Genomic DNA, 26,996 nt, shown 5'->3' with positions numbered 1-26,996 from the left:
GTCTGACTTGCCAGCTGTAGTTAATTAGAATTGGAGTCAGAGGGCCAGATTCAGAAAGGATTTACGACGGCGTATCTCCAGATACGCCGTCATAAGTCCGAATGTGAGGCGTCGTATCTCGTCGCCTGATTCAAAGAATCAGATACGTCAGAATTTGTCTAAGATACGACTGATGTAAGTCTCTTACGCCGTCGTATCTTAGGTGCATATTTACGCTGGCCGCTAGGGGCGCTTCCGTATATTTCCGCGTTGAATATGCAAATGAGCTAGATATGCTGATTCACGAACGTAATTGTGCCCGGCTTATTAAAATACGCTGTTTCCGTAAGGTGTATGACCGGCGTAACTTTACCCTTCATAAAGCTGGGGTAAGTCATGTTAAGGTATGGACGTCGGAAACGTCGGAACAGCGTCATATTTTACGTTGTTTGCGTAAGTCGTACGTGAATGGGGATGGGCATAGGTTACGTTCACGTCAACTAAGCATTGAGCCGGCGTAACTTAGGGAGAAAATTTGATGTGATACTGAGCATGCGCGCGCATGCGCCGTTCGTTAGGCGCGTCATTTACGTGGGGTCACGATTCATTTCCATACAACACGCCCCTTATCAGCCTACTTTGAATCACGCGGGCTTACGCCGGCCCATTTAAACTATGCCGCCGTAACTTAGGGCGCAAGTTCTTTGTGAATATGGTACTAGCCTCTCTAAGTTACGGTGGCGTAGCGTATATGAGATACGCTAACCCGCCTAAACTTAAGCCATTATTTCTGAATCTGGCCCAGAATGTCTGACTAAAGGAATGTGTATTGTATAAGCAGGTGTCTATCTTAAAAGATGTGTATTGAGGGGGGCTCGTTAGGAACTATTGTATGATGTTGTGGGTGGAGTGTGTCATTGTCCATTTGATTACTGCAAGTATCCTTTTTGGTGTATATAAGAAGCCTGATTTTCCCATTAAAAATCTGTGAGCTGTGTCTCGTTTCTGGGGAATCTGTATGGGCCATGCTCGTCTGCTGGATTGTGGAGTGTCGATAAGCTGTCGTGGGTTGGTGGAATGGAAGATCGTAAACTGTGTTAACCCCTGACCGTTACATGTACCTTCATTAAATGTAACCATATTGCTAAACTAAGGCCCCGTACACACGATAGAACATGTCCGATGAAAACGGTCCGCGGACCGTTTTCATCGGACATGTCCGCTGGGAGATTTTGGTCTGATGGCTGTACACACCATCAAACCGAAATCCCTGCGAACAGACAGCGCGGTGACGTGACGTTGACGCCGCCACGTCACCAAACCAGGAAGTAAAATAATTCCACGCATGCGTCAAATTCATTTGACGCATGCGGGAGATTTCTGTCCGCTGGTTAGGTGTACTAACCAGCGGACATGTCGGACGGACGGGTTTCCAGCAGACAAGTTTTGAAGCACGCTTTAAAACTTTTGTCTGCTGGAAACCTGTTTGCTAGGCTGTACACACGGTCGGATCTGTCCGCTGAAACTGGTCTGCGGACCAGTTTCAGCAGACATGTTCGGTCGTGTGTACAAGGCCTCTTTTCTATTTTGAAACTCAGTCATGACATGACACTACTCTTATATCAAGACATTGCTTGTATATAGAGTTGAGCGAACCCGAACTGTAAAGTTCGGGTTCGGTACGGACTTTGGGTTTTTCCCGAACCCGGACCCGAACCTGAATAATTGATGAAAATTAAAATCCACACCAGACCCCTTATCCGAGCACGTTGACCTGGCCAGCCGTAGAAAAGAGGGGGGGACAGAGTTTTTTTTTTACTAAAAGTCTGTGTCCCTTTGACTTCAATGGGGTTCCCGAACCCGAACTTTTTTTTTTAAAGTTCGGGTTCGGGTCCGAACCCGAACATCCAGGTGTCCGCTCAACTCTACTTGTATATCAAGTGAAAATGTATTAAAAATTGTTGCTTTCTTGAGTGAGTTAGGGCTCTTTCACACGTCCCTTCAGTTTTTTTCGTCCGCTCCGTCGGCTCAGCGGGGATCCCCGCTGAGCTGTCGGCGGATAGGGCGGTCCCCGCACACAGTGCAGGGACCGCCCTGTCTGAGCTCTGCTCTGCCCTATGGGGAACCGGATGCAGACGGACCGTCTGTCCGTCTGCATCAGTTCCGTTCCGCCGGACGGAAGAAAAATAGGGTTTTCTTCCGTCCGAAAACCGTATCCCGACGGACGCGGACGCTAGCGGATGCTCCATCCGCTAACGGACGCGTTCCCATAGGGATTCATTACAAGTCCGTTAACGGACTTGTAATGAACGGACAGGCGGAACGGACGTGTGAAAGAGCCCTTAGTGAAAATTTTATATAGCACTACACATGCGAACTGAATCGCCTTGTTTGACCACTTCTCCCTTGAGCTCAGAAGAGGTGGGTTTTGATCTTTCTCCTAAGGGCCAAGTGGTTCTCCTCCAACCGAATGGAGGTTGGCAAAGTGTTCCAAAGTCGAGGGCCTTGGACAGCAAATCTTCTTTCTCCTTTGGCCTTGTATCTGGTGGTCTTGAAAAACGCTCTCAAACCACGTTACTCTCAAACCAAGGTTTTCCATAATGTCGCAGTCATGATAAAAATCACTGATCGCCGCCATTACTAGTAAAAAAAAAATATTAATAAAAATGCCATAAAACTATCCCCTATTTTGAAGACGCTATAACTTTTGCGCAAACCAATCAATAAACGCTTATTGCAATTTATTTTACCAAAAATATGTAGAAGAATACGTATCGGCCTAAACTGAGCAAAAAGTTTGGTTTTATATATATTTTGGGGATATATATTATAGCAAAAAGTAAAGAATATTGGGGGTTATCCACAAAGCCGCGGCGCAACGTAACTTTTCTGATTTAAGTTACTCCGCCGCAAAATTCCCAAGTTAGCTGCCGATCCACAAAGCACTTACCTGGAATTTTGCGGCGCTGTAACTTAAATCCGTCCGGCGCAAGGCGTTCCTATTCAAATGGGCGAGTCCCATTTAAATTAGGCGTGCTCCCGCGCCGGACGTACTGCGCATGCTCCGTCGGGTAAATTACCCGACGTGCATTGCGCTAACTGACGTCGCTCCGACGTCATTTGCTTAGACGTTAACGTAAATGGCGTCCAGCGCCATTCACGGACGTCTTACGCAAACGACGTAGAATTTAAAATTCGACGCGGGAACGACGGCCATATTTAACATGGCTTAAGAGAACTAGGGCTTAGCCCTAGTTTTACGCGGCGGAACTCGACGTAAACGACGTAGATTTAGAGCGACGGGCCCGTCGGAACGTTCGTGGATCGCCGTAACTGGTCATTTTCATATTCTACGCCGGCCGCAATGGCCTCACCACCTAGCGGCCGGCCTAGAATTGCATCCTTAAGATCCGACAGTGTAATTCAATTACACATGTCGGATCTTCGTCCTAACTATGGGAAACTGAGTCTGTGGATCAGTTCCATAGTTAGGACCAGGGATACGACGGAGTAACAGCAGTTACTCCGCCGTATCTCTTTTGAGGATCTGGCCCATTGTTTTTTTTTTTTCAAAATTGTTGCTCTATTTTTTTTTATAGCGCAAAAAATAAAAACAGCAGAGGTGATCAAATACCACAAAAAAAGCTCTATTTGTGGGGAAAAAATGGACGTCAATTCTGTTGGGAAGCCACGTCACATGTCCACGCAATTGTCAGTTAAAGCGACACAGTCCCGAATCGCAAAAAATGCTCTGGTCTTTGGCCAGCAAAATGGTTCGGGGTTGAAGTGGTTAAGGAATACCAAGTCTGGGTACTATACGTTTCAAAGCTCCTCCTGACCTGTTTGTGTTCCTGTTGCTAAACTGGTCATGAGTGTCAGACTCAGTCAGACTCACTTGTGTCAACTATGCATTGCACAGTCTGTGTAGATCTACCAGCAAATAGGGGGTGCAAGGACCTGATTGACTGAAGATAAATTGAACTGACTGCTTAGAGAGGCCCTCATGTTTTTTAAACCAAATAAAAAAACATAGAAGAATTTTTTTTTTCGTATTAGCAGACATCTTGCTTTGTCTGCTCTTAAGCCCTGTACACACGATCGGATATCCGATGAAGCTGACTTTCATCAGTCTTGCCTACACACCATTGGTTAAAAATCCGATCATGTCCAACGCTGTGACGTAAAACACTACGACGTGCTGAGAAAAATGAAGTTCAATGCTTCCGAGCATGCGTCAACTTGATTCTGAGCATGCGTTTATTTATGATCGATGGACTTCCCCACAGAAGATCGTTTTTTTCTATCGTTTTTTTTTACCATAGGAAAAATTTAAAACAGGTTCTATTTTTTTTTCACCAATGAAAAAAAAAACGATGGGGCCCACACACGATCGGGTCCTACGATGAAAACGGTCCATCGGTCCGTTTTAATCAGACAAACCAATCGTGTGTACAGGGCTTAAGGCAGGACCTTTACACCCCCCCTGTCCGCCCCCGCCCCCCCACGCTACGCCTCTGCCTTTACTAAAAGAAATATTCTGTGTAGAGATTCCGTTTATATTATTCTCCAAATTTACAAGCAGAACAAGTGTCCAGAAAAAATGACAATACCAACTTTTGGAACAAATTATAAAATACTTTGCACAAATATAGTGAAAGAGCATTTTGGTTGTTCAGCCTGGCTTGCTGGGGCTATTATGTATTTTTCTAGACTCATTTTGTTTTTTGGGGTGATGTGCTTATATATCATTTTTTTCAGGTGGATTAAACATTTATGCCCCAGATACTGTTGATGCCAATAGTCTAATTGATGCATTCAGTGCCATGAAGTCTGGAAGTGGATATGAAGTTGATCAAACGATTCAGGTGATGCATTATTTTTCTACATTCATGTCACATGTCATCTTTTCGTGTCTGGAAATTGAAAAATTGCAATGCAGGATGCTAATTCCTCATTGTACTGATGGTGGCTACATTCACTATGAAAGTCAAATGGACATTTCTAATACTGGCAGATTGAAAATGTTACTTCTGATGTGCATAGACGTTGCTTTTACTGAGAATCACTGCTTTAGTAAAACAATTCAGATTACAGCTACATGCACTTATCCCTCACAGTGAAGTGTAGAGTAGCTCTTGTAATGCAGAAGAACAGCTGAAGGGATTCACAACCCAAGGACAAAATGGCCACCACACTGGAACTGAAGTACTCTGGAAGCAATCGTGGGGGGACTCCCCTCTGTATCTGGATCTTTTGGAGACGCTGCATGCCGACTGGCTGCCTGCACACCAGTTCTGAGAGTGGAGGGTCTCTTACCTGGCTGTGGAGCAGTGGCCCACATACCTCTACCTCATCAGGTGGGGCCTCCCTACACTTCTTGGCAGGGCCAATATTAGGGGGGGGATGTGCCTTGGGTAACAACTTGTGAGGGGCGCTGCAGACCCCGGAAGCCAATCTGAGAAAGTCGGATCACTGCAGATAACCCTAGCTGGCTTGGGTATGGGAGGTTGGATCGGACTAGACTGATTCTGTCTGAGCTGGCAGCTGCATTCACAGAGAGCCGCCAAACTCAAACACCACTGGCTGGCTCGGTGTGACAGTGAGCCCGCCTTGCTACTGATTGCAGGGGACCCGAGATCCTAACCCTGGCCAGGGAATCAGCCTGGCCCGATTGCTCAGAGTGAGCCCTCACTGCTGCACCGCTGATCAAAGGGGGGGGGCAGGATCCTGACCTAGCCGGGGGAAGCAAGTTAGATTTAGTTTTTCTGAAGGGATGGAAACATTCCAGGGGGGGGAAAGGGGAGTCAAAATGCTGCAGTGGTGGCTCCTGCACAGTGTCAGCTAGGTGAGACACATCGATAACTGCTGTATGATCACAAGGCCCCCTGTGTGCTCCTTTGCCCTCCCCTCTCCCCCTGCAGTGCTTCCAGCTGTTTACTATGCTTCAGTTATCACTAGTAGCTGCTATAGCTGCTAGAAATAATCACTGTTTTCTCCCATATTTGCAGGAAAGAAATGCACACTGTCTATGGCCTGCCTTAGACCCCTGATATTTAACCAAAGACCACCAACAGGGCTGCTAAAAAACTGATAAAAATCTTTGCCCCAGGTGAAAGAATGTCTAGCTTCACCGGAGTTGTGAAAAATTAAGTTAAAGTGGCCTGTACCTTAATTTGCGTGTGCTAAATAATTGGACACTCCGCTAAACATTTAACTCCAATGTAATGAAAGTTTGAGTTCATTACTACCATGGTTGTGTGAAGTTTCCTAACGGCAAACTTTTGGCCGAAATGTTTCCCAGTTCGCCACCAGAAATACACAACCCATAATGCATTGCATGATGACCTTTACCCCAGGTCTTTTGAGTCAAAAGAGCCAATCATTTGAAGAAATGGATAACCCAACTTCCCTTCTACTAAAGGGTGGGCTACAGCAAAGCCACATTGTCAGTGTGTTGGAGCTATGAGGAAGAGATGACACTTCTGTATAGGGAGAGACACTGCTTTAAAATTTTTATTTTGTTACAAGTCCACTATGGCAGTCCCGGATTTACCATGCCTTTTGTTTAACAATAGTTTACTTATTACCCTACAAATCGGCAGAACTGAATAATAAGATTTGCCACCCCGTAAACTTTAATGGGGTTTGCCTCAAATCTACCAACCTTTAAACCTCGAGCAAGATTTAACAACCTTTGAACTTCCCTCAAATTGAATCCAACATGATCGGAATTTCAGACAACAAAATTTGTTGTCGGAAAATTTGGGAACCAGCTCTCGAATTTTTGTTGTCGGAAACTCCGACAGCAAATGTCCGATGGAGCATACACACGGTCAGAATATCCGACAACAAGCTCCCATCGAACATTTGTTGTCGGAAATTCCGATCTTGTGTATGCGGCAGAAGAGTTAATCCAGCTCAGAGCCATCCTCTTGTCTTTTTTCAGTCAGATAAAAACTGACATACAGAGAAATAGGAGTCAGTTCTTCCCCCCGTGCTGTAAATGATAGGTGATTTACATATCTCATGCACAAGCCTCAGAAAAGTATTCTGTGTACTTCAGATCCCCTCCTCCTTTCTTCTCCAGCTCTCCCAGGATTGGCTGCTCCACACCTCAGCATGATTGGGCATGCTGAAGTCATGTGGTGACTTTCCTGGGTTTGGACTGGATGTTAGAGATCATAGCAGAAGTTCAGTGTAAGAAATACACAGAAGAAAATGCATGTTGACAAGGAGAGTGTAGAGGTGGGCAGGGAGTCTACAGACATTACAACTCCACCCACCGAGTGCCGGACAACAGACCCATCCACAGAATCTGCAGGTCTCATAACAGACAGAGCGGTGACATTAGACAGGTAAGGATACATACAGGAGGCATGTATATCCTTATAGATAACCACTATGGCAGTAGTTTAGAAAGGATGAGAGTAAGTTTACATCCACTTTAATTACTACAAAAATTTGCTTTTAAAACTGAATTTTTAGGCATGGATTTTAAAGCATAGTTGTCCTGGTCTATCTTGGACCAATATAAGTATGCATATGCCATACTTGTGGGAGCCCTGTGGAGGCTGGAAATCACTGGATTAGTTAGTGTTACTATAGTGATTTCCGCTGTCTTTTGGGTCCGGTGCCAAGCAGCTGTCCTGCTGCATAGTAACTATAGTGGGTCGCCTGTTCAGCAGAGCGCCATTCACAGAATGCAATGCATTTTTTTCAATAAATGCAAGATGTTCTCCGATTGGACAAAGTGGAGAGGCGGAATGGTGATGTCACAGACTATACCCAATCCAAACAGAGTACCGTACTTACTGCATTTGTTGAAAAATACACAAGGCCATCTGTGAATGGCCCCTCAACTGAGTGGGTGACTTTAATAAGACAAGGTTTAAAAATTGGATTGGAAAATTTGTAATTAAATATATATTCTAAATATCTCTTTTGCACAGCTGGAGAGCACTGGGGCGTCACTCCCACGATCAGACTGTCTAAAGGGCACCGTTTTTATTGATAAAACAGTGGGAAATGAAACATTTTTCTTGGTAACCTGGCAGAGTGCAGTGCCCACTATTGACTTGCAGAATCCAAAGGGAGTCTTATACACTGGAACAGACTTCAAACATGACACTGCCACTAAATCTTCCAGGCTTCAGATTCCAGGATCTGCTGAGGTAAATCATCTGTTTATTCTTATTTATCAACATATAGTCATATATCATTTAGAAACAGGTGTGTAAATATCCCAGTTCTTAAAACTGCTAACCTTTACCTTGCCTAAGATTAAAGGGGTTGCAAAGGTTTGTTTTTTATTTTCTAAATAGGTTCCTTTAAGCTAGTGCATTGTTGGTTCACGTACCTTTTCCTTCCATTTCCCTTCTTAATGTTTTTTTTCTTTTTTTTCTTTGTCTGAATTTCTCACTTCCTGTTCCTCCTCAGTAAGCTGTTCAGTAAGCTGTTCTGGCTGACTAAACACTGATCGGATGATGGTGTTAAGTTTACTGAGGAGAAACAGGAAGTGAGAAATTCAGGAAAAGAAAATAAACATTTAAGGGAAATCTAAGGAAAAGGTGTGAACCAACAATGCACTAGCTTAACCGCTTAAGACCCGGACCAATATGCAGGTTAAGGACCTTGCCCCTTTTTGCGATTCGGCACTGCGTCACTTTAACTGACAATTGCGCGGTCATGCGACGTGGTTCCCAAACAAAATTGGCGTCCTTTTTTCCCACAAATAGAGCTTTCTTTTGGTGGTATTTGATCAACTCTGCGGTTTTTATTTTTTTGCGCTATAAACAAAAATAGAGCGACAATTTTGAAAAAAAATGCAATATTTTTTACTTTTTGCTATAATAAGTATCCCCAAAAAAGATATAACATTTTATTTTTTCCTCAGTTTAGGCCGATACGTATTCTTCTACATATTTTTGGCAAAAAAAATCGCAATAAGCGTTTTTTTACTAATAATGGTGGCGATCAGTGATTTTTTTTTGTGACTGTGACATTATGGCAGACAAATCGGACAATTTTGACACATTTTTGGGACCATTGTCATTTCACAGCAAAATGAATAAAAATGCATTGATTACTGTGGAAATGGCAATTGCAGTTTAGGAGTTAACCACAAGGGGGCGCTGTAGGGGTTAAGTGTGACCTCATATGTGTTTCTAATTGCAGGGGGGCGGGGCTGGATGTGTGACATCATTGATTGTCTTTCCCTATATCAGGGAACAGACGATCAATGACACTGCCACTGTGAAGAACGAAAAGAAATAGAGCAACTTCTGAGCAAAAACGAACAATGAGGAAGTGAAAAGAGGAATGTCTGCAGGTAAAGGATGCTTATTATGAAAAAAAAATGTTTTCCTTTACAACCCCTTTAAGGACCGCCACACGACGATAGACGTCGGCAGAGTGGCACAGCTGGGCATAAGCACGTACAGGTACGTTGCTTTTAAGAGCCCAGCCTTGGGTCGCGCGCCACCGCCGCTGCGCTCGTGACCCTGTCCTGAGCTCCATGACTGCACCCGCGGGACCCGCGGACCCGATCACCGCCGGTGTCCCGCGATCAGGTCACAAAGCTGAAGAACGGGGAGAGCTAAGTGTAAACAAACCTTTCCCCGTTCTTCCTAGTGGCATAGTTCAATGATCGTCAGTTCCCTGTCATAGGGAATGACGATCAGTGACGTGTCACGCCAGGCCACGCCCCCTACAGTAAGAATCACACACAAGGGAACACTTAACCCCTACAGCGCCACCTAGTGGTTAATCCCTTCACTGCCAGTGTAATTTTCACAGTAATCAGTGCATTTTTATAGCACTGATCGCTGTAAAAATGACAATGGTCCCAAAAATGTGTCAAAAGTGTCCGATGTGTCCGCCATAATGTCGCAGTCATGAAAAGAATCGCTGATCGCTTCCATTACTAGTAAAAAAAATATTAATAAAAATGCCATAAAACTATCCCCTATTTTGTAGACGTTATAACTTTTGCGCAAACCAATCAATAAACGCTTATTGCGATTTTTTTTACCAAAAATATGTAGAAGAATACGTATCGGCCTAAACTGAGAAAAAAATATATTTATATATTTATATATTTATTTATTCTCCTTTGCTATTTTATTTATAGTTATATATTTTTTGAGGATATTTGTTATAGCAAACAGTTAAAAATATTGAATTTTTTTCAAAATTGTCGCTCTATTTTTGTTAATAGCGCAAAAAATAAAAACCCCAGAGGTGATCAAATACCACCAAAAGAAAGCTCTATTTGTGGGGAAAAAAAAGACACCAATTTTGTTTGGGAGCCACATCACACGACCGCGCAATTGTCAGTTAAAGCGACGCAGTGCCGAAATCGCAAAAACTGGCCAGGTCCTTTACCTGCATAATGGTCCGGGTCTTAAGTGGTTAAGCCTAAGCATAGATGTTCTTCTTTTACAGAATGCTTAGCTTACAAATGACCCTGATGTGGGACAGAGCCACAATAATCTTAATAGAGTTTACATAATTAGAGATTTACCATCCACTTTGTTATCTTTAGTCTTTGTATTCAAAACTGTTTAACAAAAACACATTTCAAAGACAAATCTGCATGTTTGAAGTTTTCTGGTGTGATCTCATGAGCAATAATGCACAAAGATAAATCTATTTTTTTTTCCCACCGTTATACATCTTTGTTAAAGTTTTACCTTTTTTTCTATTTGCAGATAGGACCCTGGCACTATACTCTTTGCAATACTCACACAACAACTCAAGCTATAGGCATCACTGTGACTTCCAAAGCAGTAGACAAAGATGTGCCCCCAGTTACTGTAAATGCACATATGGATAAAGATACGAATAGCTACCCCAACCCAATGGTTGTCTATGCTTCTGTCACTCAAGGGTTTGTGCCTATAATAAATACAAAGGTCACAGCAATCATTGAACCAACAACTGGAGCTTCAATTTCTTTAGAACTTCTAGATAATGGATCAGGTAAGTTTGAAAGTTGTTATACCTGAAAAAATAATAATTTATCAGACTAAGGCTATTGTTATAAAGCAGGGGTATTAAATTAAAATTCCCAGAGGTCCAATCACTAAAAAAAAAAGGTCTGAATCACTTATTTGATTCTTAATGGGACTTCGAGGCATCGGCAAATGCTGCACGCTTTTGTGCAGCACAATAAAATAAAAAAATAAAAAACAGAGACGGATTTTTCTGCATTTTAGCATGTAAGATAGCGCAACTGAAATGAATGGACTGCCTACACGCAGAACACATGCAGAACACAGGTAGCAATGATGTAAACCTAGCCTCAGATCCTTCAAAATCTCATTACTACCGCATTATTCTCAGTCCCCCCCTGCATATCACAACCACCCCCCCCCCCCCGCACAGCCCTCCTTCACATCACAGTTCCATCCCCTTTACATCAAGATCACCCCTCTTCGTCACTGTCCCCCACTTCACAGCAGTGTCTTCAAACCCCCTTCACATCACTTTCCTCCATTAATATCACCTCATCTTTACATTCGTGTCCTCTGCCCCCTTTATATCAGCCCCCTCCTCCTTCACATTACTGTCCTCAGCCCAGGGCTCAAGTCCTGCGGGAACGCGTGGGAACGGAGTTCCCGCACTTTTTTCACAGCAGGAACTCAGTTCCCTTTGCAGGACTAGAGAAGCCGAGAACAGCCGAGCTGCCCGAGCCGATCCGTCACTAAGCGGCGATGCCCAGCTCGAGTCACTGTCAGGGGCAGGCGAACCTTAGTAATCATTTATGTTACTGGCCACTTCCTGTATATGAATTCATCGGGTAGTGTCCGGGTATTCCGTCACTTCCTCGATGCCGCAATGTCTCCTGGGAACAATGACAAAAGCTCCCAGGAGACATTGTGGCATCGAGGAAGTGATGGAATACCCGCACACTACCCGATGGATTCATATACAGGAAGCGGCCAGTAACATAAAGGATTACTAAGGTACAGTGGATCGAAAAAAAACAAAAAACGTGCAGTTTAGTAATTATGCATATGAGCGTATCATTTTTTTTTTTTTGGTGGGGGAGTGGATCTTGGGTGGGAGTTCCCACACTTTTTTTCCCCAGGACTTGACCCCTGCCTCAGCCCCTTTATAAAAATAGGATTTTTTGTACTCACCGTAAAATCCTTTTCTCTGACGTCCATGGACGGACACAGCTCCTTAAGTCTTGACAAGTGGGTTATGTTCCCTGTTTACAGGAGAGGACTAGGCAGAAACATGTTAAATGGTTAAATACATGTTAAATTAACAGAGTTGAACAGCGGTCCCTCCAGACATAACCCTCCTCTCTGCAGCATGCAGCCTCAGTTCGTAACAAGCAGTACAAACCTAAAAAGGAGGGGTGGGAGCTGTGTCTGTCCATGGACATCAGAGAAAAGGATTTTACGGTGAGTACAAAAAATCCTATTTTCTCTTATCGTCCATGGACGGACACAGCTCCTTAAGTCTTGACAAGTGGGACGTCCCCAAGCAGTGTCAAAACGAGGGGTGGGAAATATATCAGTAAAACCAATTTTAACTTCACCCCAAAACAAGCAGAGCTCCTCAAACGGAGGAGATGCAACTTCAAACGGCCGCCTGCAAACGCTAGCGGGCGAAAGCATCATAAGATGCACTCACAGCAACCAGGAAATTTTGAAAAACAAAAACGTGATTGGACGACCAAGTCGCCGCCCTGCACACCTGTGACACCAACGTATGAAGTCGGAAAAAACCCAGAAAGCACCAGGTGCCCTGGTTGAAAGTGCCGCGACCGGAAAAAGGGGGGCCCGCCCCCTAAGATAGAAAAAAAAAAAATTCTCCTCAGGGCGCTGGGCCCAAAGGGAGCCATACGTCCTTCTCCTTTGCTAGGCAGAACGAAACTGGGGCTGCATGCTGCAGTGAGGAGGGTTATGTCTGGAGGGACCGCCCCCTGGGCGGGGCTGTTCAACTCTGTTAATTTAACATGTATTTAACATGTTTCTGCCTAGTCCTCTCCTGTAAACAGGGAACATAACCCACTTGTCAAGACTTAAGGAGCTGTGTCCGTCCATGGACGATAAGAGAAAACCCCACTTTTACATCCCAGTCGTTACCCCTTCCCCTTTATATCACCCCCTTCCTCCTTCACATTCCTGTCCTCACCCCCCTTTACATTCCAAACTTCATCCCTCCTTTATATCACCCCCTTCCTCCTTCAGAGTCCTGTCCTCTGCCCCCTTTATATCAGTCTCCTCCTCCTTCACATTCCTGTCCTCTCAACCCCCCCACTTTATATAATTTCCCCTCCTCCTTCACATTCACATTCCTGTCCTCACCCCCCCACTTTATATCACTCCCCTCCTCCTTCACATTTCTGTCCTCGCCCCCTTCTTGCGGATGCGGATTGTCACATGACATGTCACCTGCCACACATTGCGGATTGTCACTTGCCATGTCACCTGCCATACATTGCAGATTGTCCACTTGCCACGCCACCTGCCACACATTGTGGATTGTCACTTGCCACGTCACCTGCCACACATTGCGGATTGTCCACTTGCCACGTCACCTGTCAGCAGATGCGGATTGTCACCTGCCACGTCACCTGCCACACATTGCGGTTGTCCCTTGCCACGTCACCTGCCACACATTGTGGATTGTCCACTTGCCACGTCACCTGTCAGCAGATGCGGATTGTCACTTCCCATGTCAGCTGTCACCTGTCAGCAGATGCGGATTGTCACTTGCCACGTCACCTGCCACACATTGCAGATTGTCACTTGCCACGTCACCTGCCACAGGTTGTGAATTGTCACTTTCCACATGTTGTGAATTGTCACTAGTGACATCACCTGCCACACATTGCGGATTGTCACCTGCTGTGTCACTTTGCTGCTAAGGTGGTCTCTTGCTGTGTCCCAGAGTCAGGCAGCAGATTACCAGTCAGGCAGCAGAGATGATGTAATCTCTCTGCTGCCCATGGCTGCCTGCACAGTGAGGGCAGAACTGCAGGGATGCAGGGCGGGCGCCAGGCGGTGAGAGATGATGTCATCTCTGTGCTCCCCTGCCCACGGGCTCCCTGATTCGCCCACTCTCACCTGCCCACTTACCGACCGAGCCACCCGCGCTGTCACCCGTGGAGCCGCCAACGCTATGGCCCATGGAGCCCCCCGCACTGTCACCCGTGGAGCCGCCTGCACTGTGTCGCCCGCGGAGCAGCTTGCCCGCTTTCACCCACGGAGCCGCTTCTCTCTTTTACATTCTCGGAGGGGGCAATTTCCCCGTTGCCCCCCCCTGGATCCACCCCTGTCATCACAGCAGTGACATACTGTTGCTCTTTTCCATCTCCTACTTACACAGGACGAAAGGCAGGAGGCACATCAGTCTTCAGCTGACATCAGAGGCAGGACAGTTCCAGATGGATGGTGGGAGCTGCACAAGTTTTCTTGTGAATGGTTGCTAGCAGTGACTTGCGGTCTGCCGTTTAGTGATGACTGCTATAAAGCATATATGGTTATCATATGTCACTACACAATAGTTATTATTTTGAGGTTCAAGATTTCGAATTTTAAAATTTCCGAAACTTCAAATTTCCGGATTTGGGATTTTCAAATTTACGAATTTCCAATTTTCGAATTTTTGAATTTACGAATGTTCAGATTCCGGATTTTCAAATTTATGAAATTACGTATTTCGATCATAACGAATGACCCAAAAAACAAAAGAAAAAAGAAACAAATGAAACGAAAACTAAAAAAATGTTCTTCAATGACCAGGCATGTGGCCTGGTGCGGTTCAGGAGGGGGGAGCTCTCTCGCCTCCCCTCTTTTCCTGCGGCCTGCCATATTGCGTGCTTGGATAAGGGTCTGGTGTGGATTTTTGGGGGGAACCCCACGCTATTTTTTTTATTTTGGTGTGGGGTTCCCCTTAAAATCCTCAACGGATTTTTTTTTTAAATAATTGACGCAGGGTTCCCCTTAATATTCATACCAGACCCAAAGGGCCTGGTATGGATTTTGATTGGGCCCCTATGGATTTAAAAAAAAAAAAAAAAAGAATTGGTGCAGGGTTCCCCTTAATATCCATATTAGACCCGAAGGACCTGGTATGAAATTTGGGGGGACCCCACGCATTTTTATTTTTTTTGGTTCGGGTTCCCCTTAATATTTCATACCAGACCCAAAGGGCCTGGTAATAGACTGGGGGGGGGCCCTGACATTTTTCTCAATGACTTGTATCTGTATTGCTGTGACCTGACAATTCATTGTAGCCTCGAGTAGTTTTTAAATGACTTTTTTCCTTTAGAAATTTTATTTTGTGCAGGGACTGTTATAAACACAGGAAACATGCGCTACTTTACAGGCATACTATAGACACCCCCAGGTACAAAATGTAACTTTCATTGTTTCACTTTAAGCATTATTAAAATCACTGCTCCCGAAAAAACTTCAGTTTATAGAACTTTTTTTTTGCATTAATACATGTCCCCTGGGGCAGGACCCAAGTCCCCAAACACTTTTTATGACAATAACTTGCATATTAAACTTTAAAAATAGCATTTTTGATTTCTCCCATAGACTTTTAAAAGGGTGTTCCACTGCTTTCGAATTTGCCGTGAACACCCCAAATTGTTTGCTATTTGGCAAACAGGCGAACAGCCAATGTTCAAGTCGAACTCATGTTCGACCCGAACATAAAGCTCATCCCTATTTTACAGGACCCCTGGTTTGCTTTCCAAAACTCTCATCCTTTGTTATATTATAAATAGGAATAAACCCTGCTAAAACTGAACCCAGAGCAGTTTAGTTCACCGCTAATTATGAAATGAATTTAAACCTCTTCAAATTCTTTAAAGGTTTTAGTATGTTTTAGTATTTTGTGAACTGAAGGTGTTCTTGTTTATTGCAGGTCCTGACATTATTAAGAACGATGGTATCTACTCTAGATATTTAACAACTTTCACAGTTAATGGAAGATATGGGTTAAAAGTCCGTGTTGAAAGTACAGACAATAAAGCCAGATTGACACTGCCTCAAAATCGTGCTCTGTATGTCCCTGGCTATGTAGATAATGGTAAGACTATTGTATGCAAATATTACGTTGACTTTACCTAATTGAAGCATGAAAGTGCTTTCATTGACACACCTGTTCCACAACTTATTAAAGCGAAACCAAACCATCCTTTCTGCTGAGTCTAAGCCTCTATTTAAATCTGTAGTTGCCATGATGCTACACACATGACCAACTATGACACCAGCCCGGGGGCTTGACTGAGCTGACATAAGCACACTGGCAATTGTAACAGTTATCGCCAAGGGCATACCTTAAGGGCTGGTTTAAACCATGAATTGCACAGGAACACGCTGTGTGTGGTGTTATTAAAGCAGAGTTCCACCCAAAAATGGAACTTCTGCTTTTGTGGTTACTCCCTCCAGTGTCATATTTGGCACTGGGGAAGGGGGGAGCAGATGCCTGTCTGATCCAGGTATTTGCTCCCACTTCCGGCGATACAGAATCTGCGGCGATCTACGCCATGTCCGGCCCCTCCCCCCGCTGTCTTCTGGGAGACACACAGGTCCCAGAAGACAGCGGGGACCAGTAAGAACGTGCAGCATGACTTGCGTATGTGCAGTAGGGAACCAGGCTGTGAAGCCGTAAGACTTCACTTCCTGATTCCCCTTACCGAAGATGCCGGTGTCTCCACCCGGGAGCCGAGGGACAGATCGGCTTCGGGTGAGGACATTGTGGGTGCCCTGGACAGGCAAGTGTCTTAATATTAAAAGTCAGCAGCTGCAGTATTTTTTATTTTTTCGGCGGAGCTCCACTTAAAGTTGCCATTGACACCTGCTCCCATATGAGCAGACAGTTACTGAAGTGCAGAAAGTGTCAATGAACTTCAAAAGCATTCATCAGCACCTGAACAGTTCATTCAGAACTTCAAGCCGTCTGCGGCGGTGGAAGACAGAAATGGTAGTTCATTTATTAACAGATGTGTGTGAACAAATGAAACAGCTGTGTGAGTGGAGCCCCATACAGACTTCCTATTTGTAAAGGATTTTCTGGGGATCCCCTGCCCACTGTGACAATGGGGGATCGGGGGGGTAAGCAGATTGGCTTCCTTAGTAACGCAGTTACACCCTAAATAAGGGTGTAACATGTAACACATTGCTAAAGGTGAACGTATCCCTTAATTGCAATTTTCAAGAGATCCTGTTTCCTCTTTGCTGTTCACCTAATGAATTTTTGTAGCATATAGATAACCCTTGGAATAAGTGTGTTTGTATATCTGCATATATTTCATTATCATGTAACACAAAATGTACCTTACTTGGTAAGACATACAGCCTTTTTTTTTTCTTTTTTAAGGTAACGTTACTATGAATCCTCCAAGGCCTGAAATCAGCGAAGAGGATCTCAAAGTGGGATTATTCTCTAGAACTGCATCAGGTAGTTCATTTGTGGTATCCAGTGTGCCTGCAGGTCCCCAACCAGACATCTACAAACCTGAGAAAATAACTGATTTGGTAGCAAAGATAGAAGAACAAACAATTGTGTTATCATGGACAGCAACGGGTGATGATCTGGACCAGGGTAATGGTAAGTAGTCCTTGTACAGTGCCAATTCTGTCCCAAAGGTGTATTAATGAGGTAATGTAAAGGGGCATGGGTTGTCAGCTTCTTCAGGAAGATTCTGTACTAGCAATTCGTACGAGACATGCAAAGGCTTTACTGTGTATCATCACTGTGCAAATGAAAAATAAACAGTAAATGCAGTGCTAATCTCTTAATAGCTTTTTAAGAAATTAAAGTGGAGTTTCAGGCCCCCAAATACTTTTTTTTATGAACACTACTCCAAAATTGTTTAAAAATATCGAGCAACATTTAGAACATGTCCTATGTGTAGTCTCTGTAGTTTGTGTTAAACTATTTGAAGACTAACCAGACCTTGGAAGCAGGCAGATTCCATTGCTATAGCAACCTGTCAATCATGACATCCCAGTCCTCCCGTTGCGTCATATCCGGTCTTCCTAATGCAGGGGTAACCAACCTTTTGAAGCGAAAGGGCCACTTAAGTGACTTGGTAACTGGTCGCGGGCCACAATCAGCGGAGGGGGCGGAAGGCATATGCAGAGTGGACACGGACGCAGCCGGATCGGATTGGAGGTAGGACACAAGTCGGTTTACATCTGCCAATCCTTGGAGGTGAATGGAAGGTCCAATTTGGTCAGACTGACGGTGTGAAAGGGGCCCATGGCTGCTTTCACACTGATGCGCTGTGGTTTACCCACACCGTGGGGGCAACGCAGTGTACCTTTGGCTTTTCTGCACTTTGCAATAGACTTCTATTATATTCTGCAGGTTTGGTGCACTTTCCGAAAGCTCACCAAACTTGCAGGTAGTAACAGAAGTCTATGGCTCAGTGCAGATAGCCCACAGCATCTGCCCATTAGTATGAAAGCAGCCCAGTAACCACTGCAGAACAGATATGCCCATATATACACTGATTTTAGTAATAAACTGACCTTTAATAACAGTATTCTATTCCATTCCAGAGCAGGAGGTCATGGGCCACATCAGAGGGCTTCCGCGGGCCACTGGTTGGGCACCCCTGTCCTAATGGCATAGTAGGCGGAAGTTCCTGCCCCATTGCTATAGCAACCTGTCAATCATGACATTCCAGTCCTCCTGTTCGCGTCATTTCCGGTCTGCAAATAACGCAAGATTTTGTCACTGGGCAATCCGCAAGGATGCCTGGCATACATGATGCCGCCTTTCCAGGAGCCCTTGCAGATCACCTAGTGACGTAATCGATTAGGGGGCCACAGCCGGAGGTGCTGCAAAAGAAAAGTGAAAATGAGAAAAAAAAGCCATTTATTACAGCATTTAGGATGGGCATGAGAGTAATTGGACCTTCAAAAAACGGGTGGAACTCCACTTTAAGAAAAAATGGACAATAAATAAAACTAGTATACATTAAACCAATACTATCACATCTTATATACAATTATGCTAACAATCACCAAAGTGCACAATCAGAACCATAAAGTCCAAAATTCATAAAGTACATATTAATAACCACTAAGTAAAAATGATCTAGTGCAAAGTCCACTAATATAAGTGTAAAACAGTCCAAGCTCCCGCCTGCACCACTACACCACTGTTATTTTCCTATGAGCAACTGGTTGGTGGTAAACTCACCTCCTATATTTGACCATGATTAAGATGTTGGCGGCACAAGGTTTCACCTCCACCCTTAAGCCCCTTTCACACTGGGGCATTTTTCGAGCATTATTCAAGCAAAGCCTCATCTGCAATCCCAATGTGCTGGTAAAGCACCGCTGAGACCCTAACTTTTTAGGGCATTTTTGCAGTGCCTTAGTGTGAAAGGGTAAGGCGTTTTTACAGCGCTTTCAATTCATTTCAATGGAGAGGGGCGTTTTTGGACGTTTTTTTTCAGTGCCCAAAAGCTGCTTCAAAGATGCTGCTTGCAGGACTCAGTGTGAAAGGGTCCATTGAGATGCATGGAGAATGTTTTATGAGCGTTTTAATAGCGCTATTTTTAACGCTAAAGCGATGTAAAGACGCTTCAGTCTGAAAGGGGTCTAATGACAACAACACACATGCTCAGGGTGCACACATAGGGCGTTGAAGTGGTGTGTTACTCCCATATGAGTTTGAACAAATATTATTCAGTGCTGGATATTATGCACTGGAGGGTGTACATGCATTCTTAGCGGATTTTATTAATGTTTTAATAAAGATGTCTGGGCAATGAGCCTTCTGACGTGCTTTTTTTTTTTCTTTTGCTGCATATGGGATGGAGGTTAAATGAAAGGAGATTAATGGCTATCCATCTTCCTGGTGTTTCCTGTTTGATGAAAAAGTATATTTACCATTGCTTTGATTGACCATCTTATTAGTTTAAGTGGTCCAATGTAGGAGGTATGTTTACTACCAACTGGGTGCTGATGGGAAAATAACATTGGTGTCTGAAGGACTGGGAGCTTGGACCGCGTCATTGTTATATTCACACTTATATTATTGGGGGTTGTACTGTTCATTTATATTAATGAGCTTTATGCTTAGTGATGATTATTATTATGCACTTTATACATTTTGAACTTTATGGTTATAAATATGCACAGTAATTATTTTCATAATTTGATATAGTATGTGATTTTATTAGTTTGAAGTTTATTAGTTTTATTTATTGTTATCCATTTTCCTAAAAGCAGTATTAAACCTACAAGCAAACATTTATTAAATTGCAGCTTACCAATTATTAGATGTGATGGCTGCATTAGTTTCCTTTTTAGGCTTTCTTTCATCTGGTAATCCAACCAGTAGGTCTGGTTTTTCAACAGAAACGCTCTCTTGTAGTTACAGGAAGAAGACAAACCATTTTAACACTGGCAGGGGTCTCTAAAAGGATCAGCTTTTATTTATTTATCCAAAACCTTTGCTGTAACTGATTATAAAGTGTGAGCCAGAGTTTGGCTTTAATTTATTAGTGCATTTAAATCTGCCAGTACTTCTAATAAAAGCCCCCTCCAAATTCAATAAAGTCAATGTGTAATTGGGGCTGACATAAAAATGATAGGGGAAGGTTTTTCCCACCCCATTCAGTTAAAAACAAAAAGGAGATGTTTATACTGTAAGGGACACCAATACTAAACAACGAAAAAAGCAGCTTTTTAAATCAGTCTAAAACTAGAAAGGGTAAGGTGCACATAAGTGAGCAACTAACAGACAAATACAAAAACTCCCCAGCACTTGCCCATGACTGTTTAGCACAGAAAATGTAATTATAACAGGCTTAGTGGCTTGCTTAATTGTGACAGACCACCTGGCACCCCACCTGGGTGCTACCGCCAAGATACAGCTCCCTCCACTCTGGAACCAGGAACCAGATATTATAGCTGAGCATTGCACCCAAGAACTAGACAACACTAGTATATATACCATATAAAATCAGGTAAGAGCTTGATCACATTATCCTAAACAATGAAAACTCTAAACAATATCATCAATACACCTAATGAACAACTAACAGTTATGTAGTTAAGTAGTTAACCAATGAACAACTAGTCAACTAGACAAGCCTAGGTGAGTCTGGTCACTGCCCAGACAGTTCAGCACCAGTTCCACAGATACACAAAGTACATTATATATGCTGTCTGTCAGGTTTTTGGCTTTAACTGGTGTAATCTGGCCACTACAAAATTCATCATAAAACAATACTCATACAATGTTTCAGCAGTCTGAAAAACATAAAAATGTATCTTCATAGATTTCTTGAGGGATATTATTGATAAATACAGTTGCAAGAAAAAGTATGTGAACCCTTTTGGAATGATATGGATTTCTGCACAAATTGGTCATAAAATGTGATCTGATCTTCATCTAAGTCACAACAATAGACAATCACAGTCTGCTTAAACTAATAACACACAATTAAATATTATCATGTTTTATTGAACACACCATGTAAACATTCACAGTGCATGTGGAAAAAATTATGTGAACCCCTAGACTAATGACATCTCCAAGAGCAAATTGGAGTGAGGTGTCAGCCAACTGGAGTCCAATCAATGAGATGAGATTAGAGGTGTTGGTTACAGCTGCCCTGTCCTATAAAAACACACACCAGTTCTGGGTTTGCTTTTCACAAGAAGCATTGCCTGTTGTGAATGATGCCTCACACAAAAGAGCTCTCAGAAGACCTACCATTAAGATTTTTTGAATTGCATAAAGCTGGAAAGGGTTATAAAAGTATCTCCAAAAGCCTTGCTGTTCATCAGTCCATGGTTAGACAAATTATCTATAAATGGAGAAAGTTCAGCACTGCTGCTACTCTCCCTAGGAGTGTCCGTCCTGTAAAGATGACTGCAAGAGCACAGCGCAGACTGTTCCATGAGGTGAAGAAGAATCCTACAGTGTCAGCTAAATACTTACAAAGTCTCTGGCATATGCTAACATCTCTATGATACGTAAAACACTAAACAAGAATACATTTCATGGGAGGATACCACAGAGGAAGCCACTGCGGTCCAAAAAAAAAACATTACTGCATGTTTACAGTTTGCACAAGAGCACCTGGATGTTCCACAGCAGTACTGGCAAACTATTCTGTGGACAGATGAAACCAAAGTTGAGTTGTTTGGAAGAAACACACAACACTATGTGTAGAGAAAAAGAGGCACTGCACACCAACATCAAAACCTTATCCCAACTGTGAAGTATGGTGGTGGATGCATCATGGTTTGGGGCTGCTTTGCTGCGTCAGGGCCTGGACGGATTGCTATTATCGAAGGAAAAATGTATTTCCAAGTTTATCAAGACATTTTGCAGAAGAACTTAAGGCCATCTGCCCACCAGCTGAAGCTCAACAGAAGATGGGTGCTGCAACGGGACAACGACCCAAAGCATAGAAGTAAATCAACAACAGAATGGCTTAAACAGAAGAAAATACGCCTTCTGGAGTGGCCCAGTGAGAGAAATGACCTCAACCCGATTGAGATGCTGTGGCATGACCTCAAGAAAGCAATTCACACCAGACATCCCAAGAATATTGCTGAACTGAAACAGTTCTGTAAAGAGGAATGGTCAAGAATTACTCCTGACCGTTGTGCACGTCTGATCTGCAACTACAGAAAACGTTTGGTTGAAGTTATTGCTGCCAAAGGAGGTTCAACCAGTTATTAAATCCAAGGGCTCACATACTATTTCCACATGCACTGTAAATGTTTACATGGTGTGCTTAATAACATGGTGTGTTATTAGTTATGAGTTTAAGCAGACTGTGATTGTCTATTGTTGAGACTTATGCCGCGTACAGACGGTCGTTTTTTGTGATGAAATAAAACAACGTTTTATATCATGAAACAAAACAACGTTTTTCAAACTTCATTTTAAAAAACGACGTTGCCTACACACCATCGTTTTTTCAAAATGCTCTAGCAAAGCGCGGTTACGTTCAGCACATACGACAGCACTCTGTTCTATTCAAGCTCGCATCATAACTTGCTTCTGAGCATGCGCAGGTTTAAAAACGTTGTTTTAAATGTCGTTTTACCCACACACTATCATTTTAAATGACACAAAAAACAACGTTTTAAAAAACGACATAAAAAATTGAAGCATGTTCGAATTTTTTTTTGTCGTTTTTCAGAAGACATAAAACAAAGTTTTCCCCACACACGGTCATTTTAAATGACGTTTTTAAAAACAACGTTTTTTTTTCATCACAAAAAACGACCGTCTGTACGCAGCATTATGCCGCGTACACACCATCACTTTATGTGATGAAAAAAAACGACGTTTTTAAAAACGTCAATTAAAATGACCGTGTGTGGGGAAAACGTTATTTTATGTTTTTCAAAACGTCGTTTTTTTGTGTCACAAAAATTGATCGTGTGTAGCTAAAACGACGCTTAAAACAACGTTTTTATACCCGCGCATGCTCAGAAGCTAGTTATGAAGCAAGCTTCAATGGAAAAGAGTGGTGAACGTAACCGCGCTTTGCTAGAGCATTTTGAAAAAACGATGGTGTGTAGGCAACGTCGTTTTTGAAAATGAAGTTTCAAAAACTTAGTTTTTTTACTTCACAAAAAATTACGTTTTTTTCATCACATAAAGTGATGGTGTGTACGTGGCATTAGATGAAGATCAGATCACATTTTATGACCAATTTGTGCAGAAATCCATATCATTCCAAAGGGGTTCACATACTTTTTCTTGCAACTGTATTTCTGTACCAAGTGGAGAAGCTTCTCCAACCCAGTCTGCAGGGCCACCATATTTCCTCTGATTATTCACTTTCCATCCACTCCAGAAGGGAAGCTTTATTGTCTTTATTCAGAGAATTAATCCAAGCCTTGTTCTCTGTGTTCATGTTGTTGTCCATCATTAGAGAATGATCTGCTCCCTCCATAAGATCAAGGGCTGAACTGGGCTCCTTTCCATGCTCTGACTAGGAGAAGCGAACAAAATCCCTGGTCTTCCGAATGGGCCATAATCAGTGGGTAGAAGGCTAGCCCATAATCCCCTCCAAAAGCCCCTGCCCGATTGTGTTAGTCACAAAGGCTTGCTTCTTCATTTTAGAGCCTCTATTAAGGAGAACAGTAGGCAGCACATTAGCATCATAACACAGATGCAGCCTAATATTATTATTTAGGGCCATTCATTCCAAAATAATTACATCTGTTTCAGGTTTGCTGGTCAACAGTATAACCCAGAAGGTTATAGTCAGAAACTACAAAAGATCTCAAAAGGATCTCTAATTAACAATTGCAAATATATTGGAGGTCTCATTGATACAAAAGTGCACTGCTGCAAAGTGTGATCCCTAATGTTGAAATCCTGGGAAAACAAAAATATTCCCTTGCAGTGGGACTTCCCCTGTATTGCAAGGGTTAAATACTCATCTGGGTCTAGGGGACCACAAAAAGCAGTTTTTCTTTCCTGATCCTCCAATTTAGCAGGGCCCTCTACAGAGTACAATGTTTGTTCTCCCTGGAGATGGGCTTTATAACTTTCAAAAGTTCCTTCAGGACATATATGTAGCACTGAATAAATTGAGGGCAGGTTTACCTTGAAGCAATATTCTAGATGCTCAGACTTTCTTAGGCAGCTGAAGACCCCCCAGTAGAAGTCTGTACCAAGTTCAACAAAATATACGACATCTGCTCCATTAAATTTATAACTTTACTTCTGATGTGTTTTTGTGCCTTTAAGTAGAGCCAGGCCACATCCAAGGTAGGATTGTTCTCAATTAATTTACTGCTATGCATGGCCCATATAGTTTTAAGTTAAGACCAAAATGTGCAGGGTTGACTTTTCATGACCATGTAACCTCCAATATTTGTAAATGTATATGCAAACTGTCTTTAATCTAAATGTTGAAAGAAAATTGAGGTGGATGAATGGTTTCCTAAGTTCAAACAACAGTGACTCACAATCCCATCATAAGATACATAAAAAGAAAACAAAATTACATGGAAGAGAAAATCTCCTCCATATATAGGGATTTTTGAAGTGAGGTGTTGTTTGTTGTATTTAAGGTAAGCACACCAAACACAAGGTTTTTAGAAAAGTATCAAAAGATTTAATTTTCACATAAAAATATCCATATAAAAGAGAGTTTACATGATATGACCACAATACATTACAAAAGTTGAAAAAGAGAGAATTATGATTGCAGATTGCCAACTAGTTTCACACTGTTGTGCTTCGTCAGGGCTTGCAATTCTTTATTTTCTTTATAGATATGGTGGTCTGTGTGTGACATAAAATTATACGCCATTAATACATATCAACAAAGTACAATGTGATCCATTTAACAATTACACTCGTAACCAAATAATCAAAAATATTGCTGTGTGCTTACCAATTTTGTTTTAAAACTCTAATGTCTTTAATCTAAATGTTATAAACAGTTTATAATTAGGTTTTCATTGGTGATGGTGACTAATTGGTTTTGAGTGCTGAGAGCTAGAAACATTAGTACCGAATTCATGAAGCATTTGCATAATAATCTGTGATAACTGCTGATACAAGTTAAAACATATGAGATCATTTATTTTACTTTGCTGTATATGTATTGTAAATAATAATAACTTGTTTTTCAGCTACTGCATATGATTTAAGAATGAGTGTCAACCCCAAGGATCTCAGAGATAACTTTAACAACACAGTCCAAGTGAACACCACTAGTGTTACACCTCTTCCAGCTGGATCTACTGAAACCTTCACATTTGTACCAGAAAATGTAGCTATCAAGAATGGCACTATCCTTTACTTTGCCATAATTGCTTTTGATAAAACTGGTCATAAATCTGATGTGTCCAATACAGCCCAAGCAGCTCTCTTCATTCCTCCAACACCTGAACCTACAACGCCTGAACCTCCTACAACGCCTGAACCTCCTACAACGCCTGAACCTTCTACAAAGCCTGAACCTCCTAAAACACCTGAACCTACTCAAAATGACAAATCAGATCACCAGAATTTAGTAACAATGGTAACACTGATAATATGTTCAACAGTTATTCTCATCTGCATTATTACAAGTATAACCCTCTGTTGCGTGAGCTATCACAGGAAGAAAAGTCAGCCAGAAATGAGAATCTGAAACAAATTGAGCTGCTTTAATTGAGCTGATTGTACAAATATGAACCTACCGGTCTTATGCCATTGCCATTTACTTTATTCTATGCATGAACAGAAACTGCGTTCGCTTCACACGAGCTGTCTGTTCGGGTCTGCCTGAAAAACTGTTTTTCAGGTGGACCTGATCGGACCCTCCAGTCTCTTCTATGGATCGGCGGATGTCAGCAGACACATGTCTGCTGACAACCGCCGCCATCCGATCTGATCCTGTCTGCCAAAAACAGACGGCTGGTGGTCCTATTCCCATCCACCAGGCAGATCAGATCGGATGGCATCTAATGGAAATGGACAAGCGATCTGTTTTCATCCGTCTGCCCCATAGAGGAGAGCAGGTCTGTGTCTGCTCTGCAAAGTGGAGGGGACACAGACCTGTCATCTGCCTGCTCAGTGGGCATCAGTGGCGAGACCCCCCTTCCCCCCTTTCACACAGAGGCGCCTGTGTGAAAGGGGCTTTAGGTGAAATCGATCAAAGTGAAAAATAAAAACCCTCTGCTCTCCATCACAGGCAGTCACACGCAGTCCTCTTTCATTTCGTTTATTAAACTGGAGGAAAAAAGTAAGAATCAGAATGGAGTCCATTAAGAAACTTTCTCTTTATGCCGCGTACAAACGGTCGTTTTTTGTCTTGTAAAAAAACTTTGTTTTTTCTCATGAAAAAAAACGACGTTTTTCAAACTTCATTTTAAAAAACGACGTTGCCTACACACCATCGTTTTTTCAAAATGCTCTAGCAAAGCGCGGTTACGTTCAGCACGTACGGCGGCACTCTGTTCCATTCAAGCTCGCGTCATAACTTGCTTCTGAGAATGCGTTGTTTTAAACGTCATTTTAGCCTACACATGGTAATCTATTATGACACA

At 42.8% G+C, this 26,996-nt stretch overlaps 1 protein-coding gene across 1 annotated transcript in view; it reads left to right on the top strand.

Annotated features, from left to right (window-relative positions):
- The window catches only part of LOC120945734 (calcium-activated chloride channel regulator 1-like), a 60,103-nt gene extending 33,578 nt beyond the window's left edge, over positions 1-26,525 (top strand). The window contains exons 9-14 of the mRNA XM_040360100.1: positions 4,738-4,844; positions 7,929-8,150; positions 10,689-10,959; positions 15,874-16,038; positions 17,332-17,562; positions 25,596-26,525. Coding sequence (XP_040216034.1) covers positions 4,738-4,844; positions 7,929-8,150; positions 10,689-10,959; positions 15,874-16,038; positions 17,332-17,562; positions 25,596-26,098 — 1,499 coding nt within the window. The 3' untranslated portion in view covers positions 26,099-26,525. The remainder of the gene's footprint in view (positions 1-4,737; positions 4,845-7,928; positions 8,151-10,688; positions 10,960-15,873; positions 16,039-17,331; positions 17,563-25,595) is intronic.
- Positions 26,526-26,996: the final 471 nt, after the last annotated feature.

This window comes from Rana temporaria, chromosome 7, assembly GCF_905171775.1.
Source record: "Rana temporaria chromosome 7, aRanTem1.1, whole genome shotgun sequence".
NCBI lineage: Eukaryota > Metazoa > Chordata > Amphibia > Anura > Ranidae > Rana > Rana temporaria.
The sequence above is the reverse complement of the archived record's forward strand: the minus strand, read 5'-3'. Positions and strand labels throughout refer to the sequence as shown.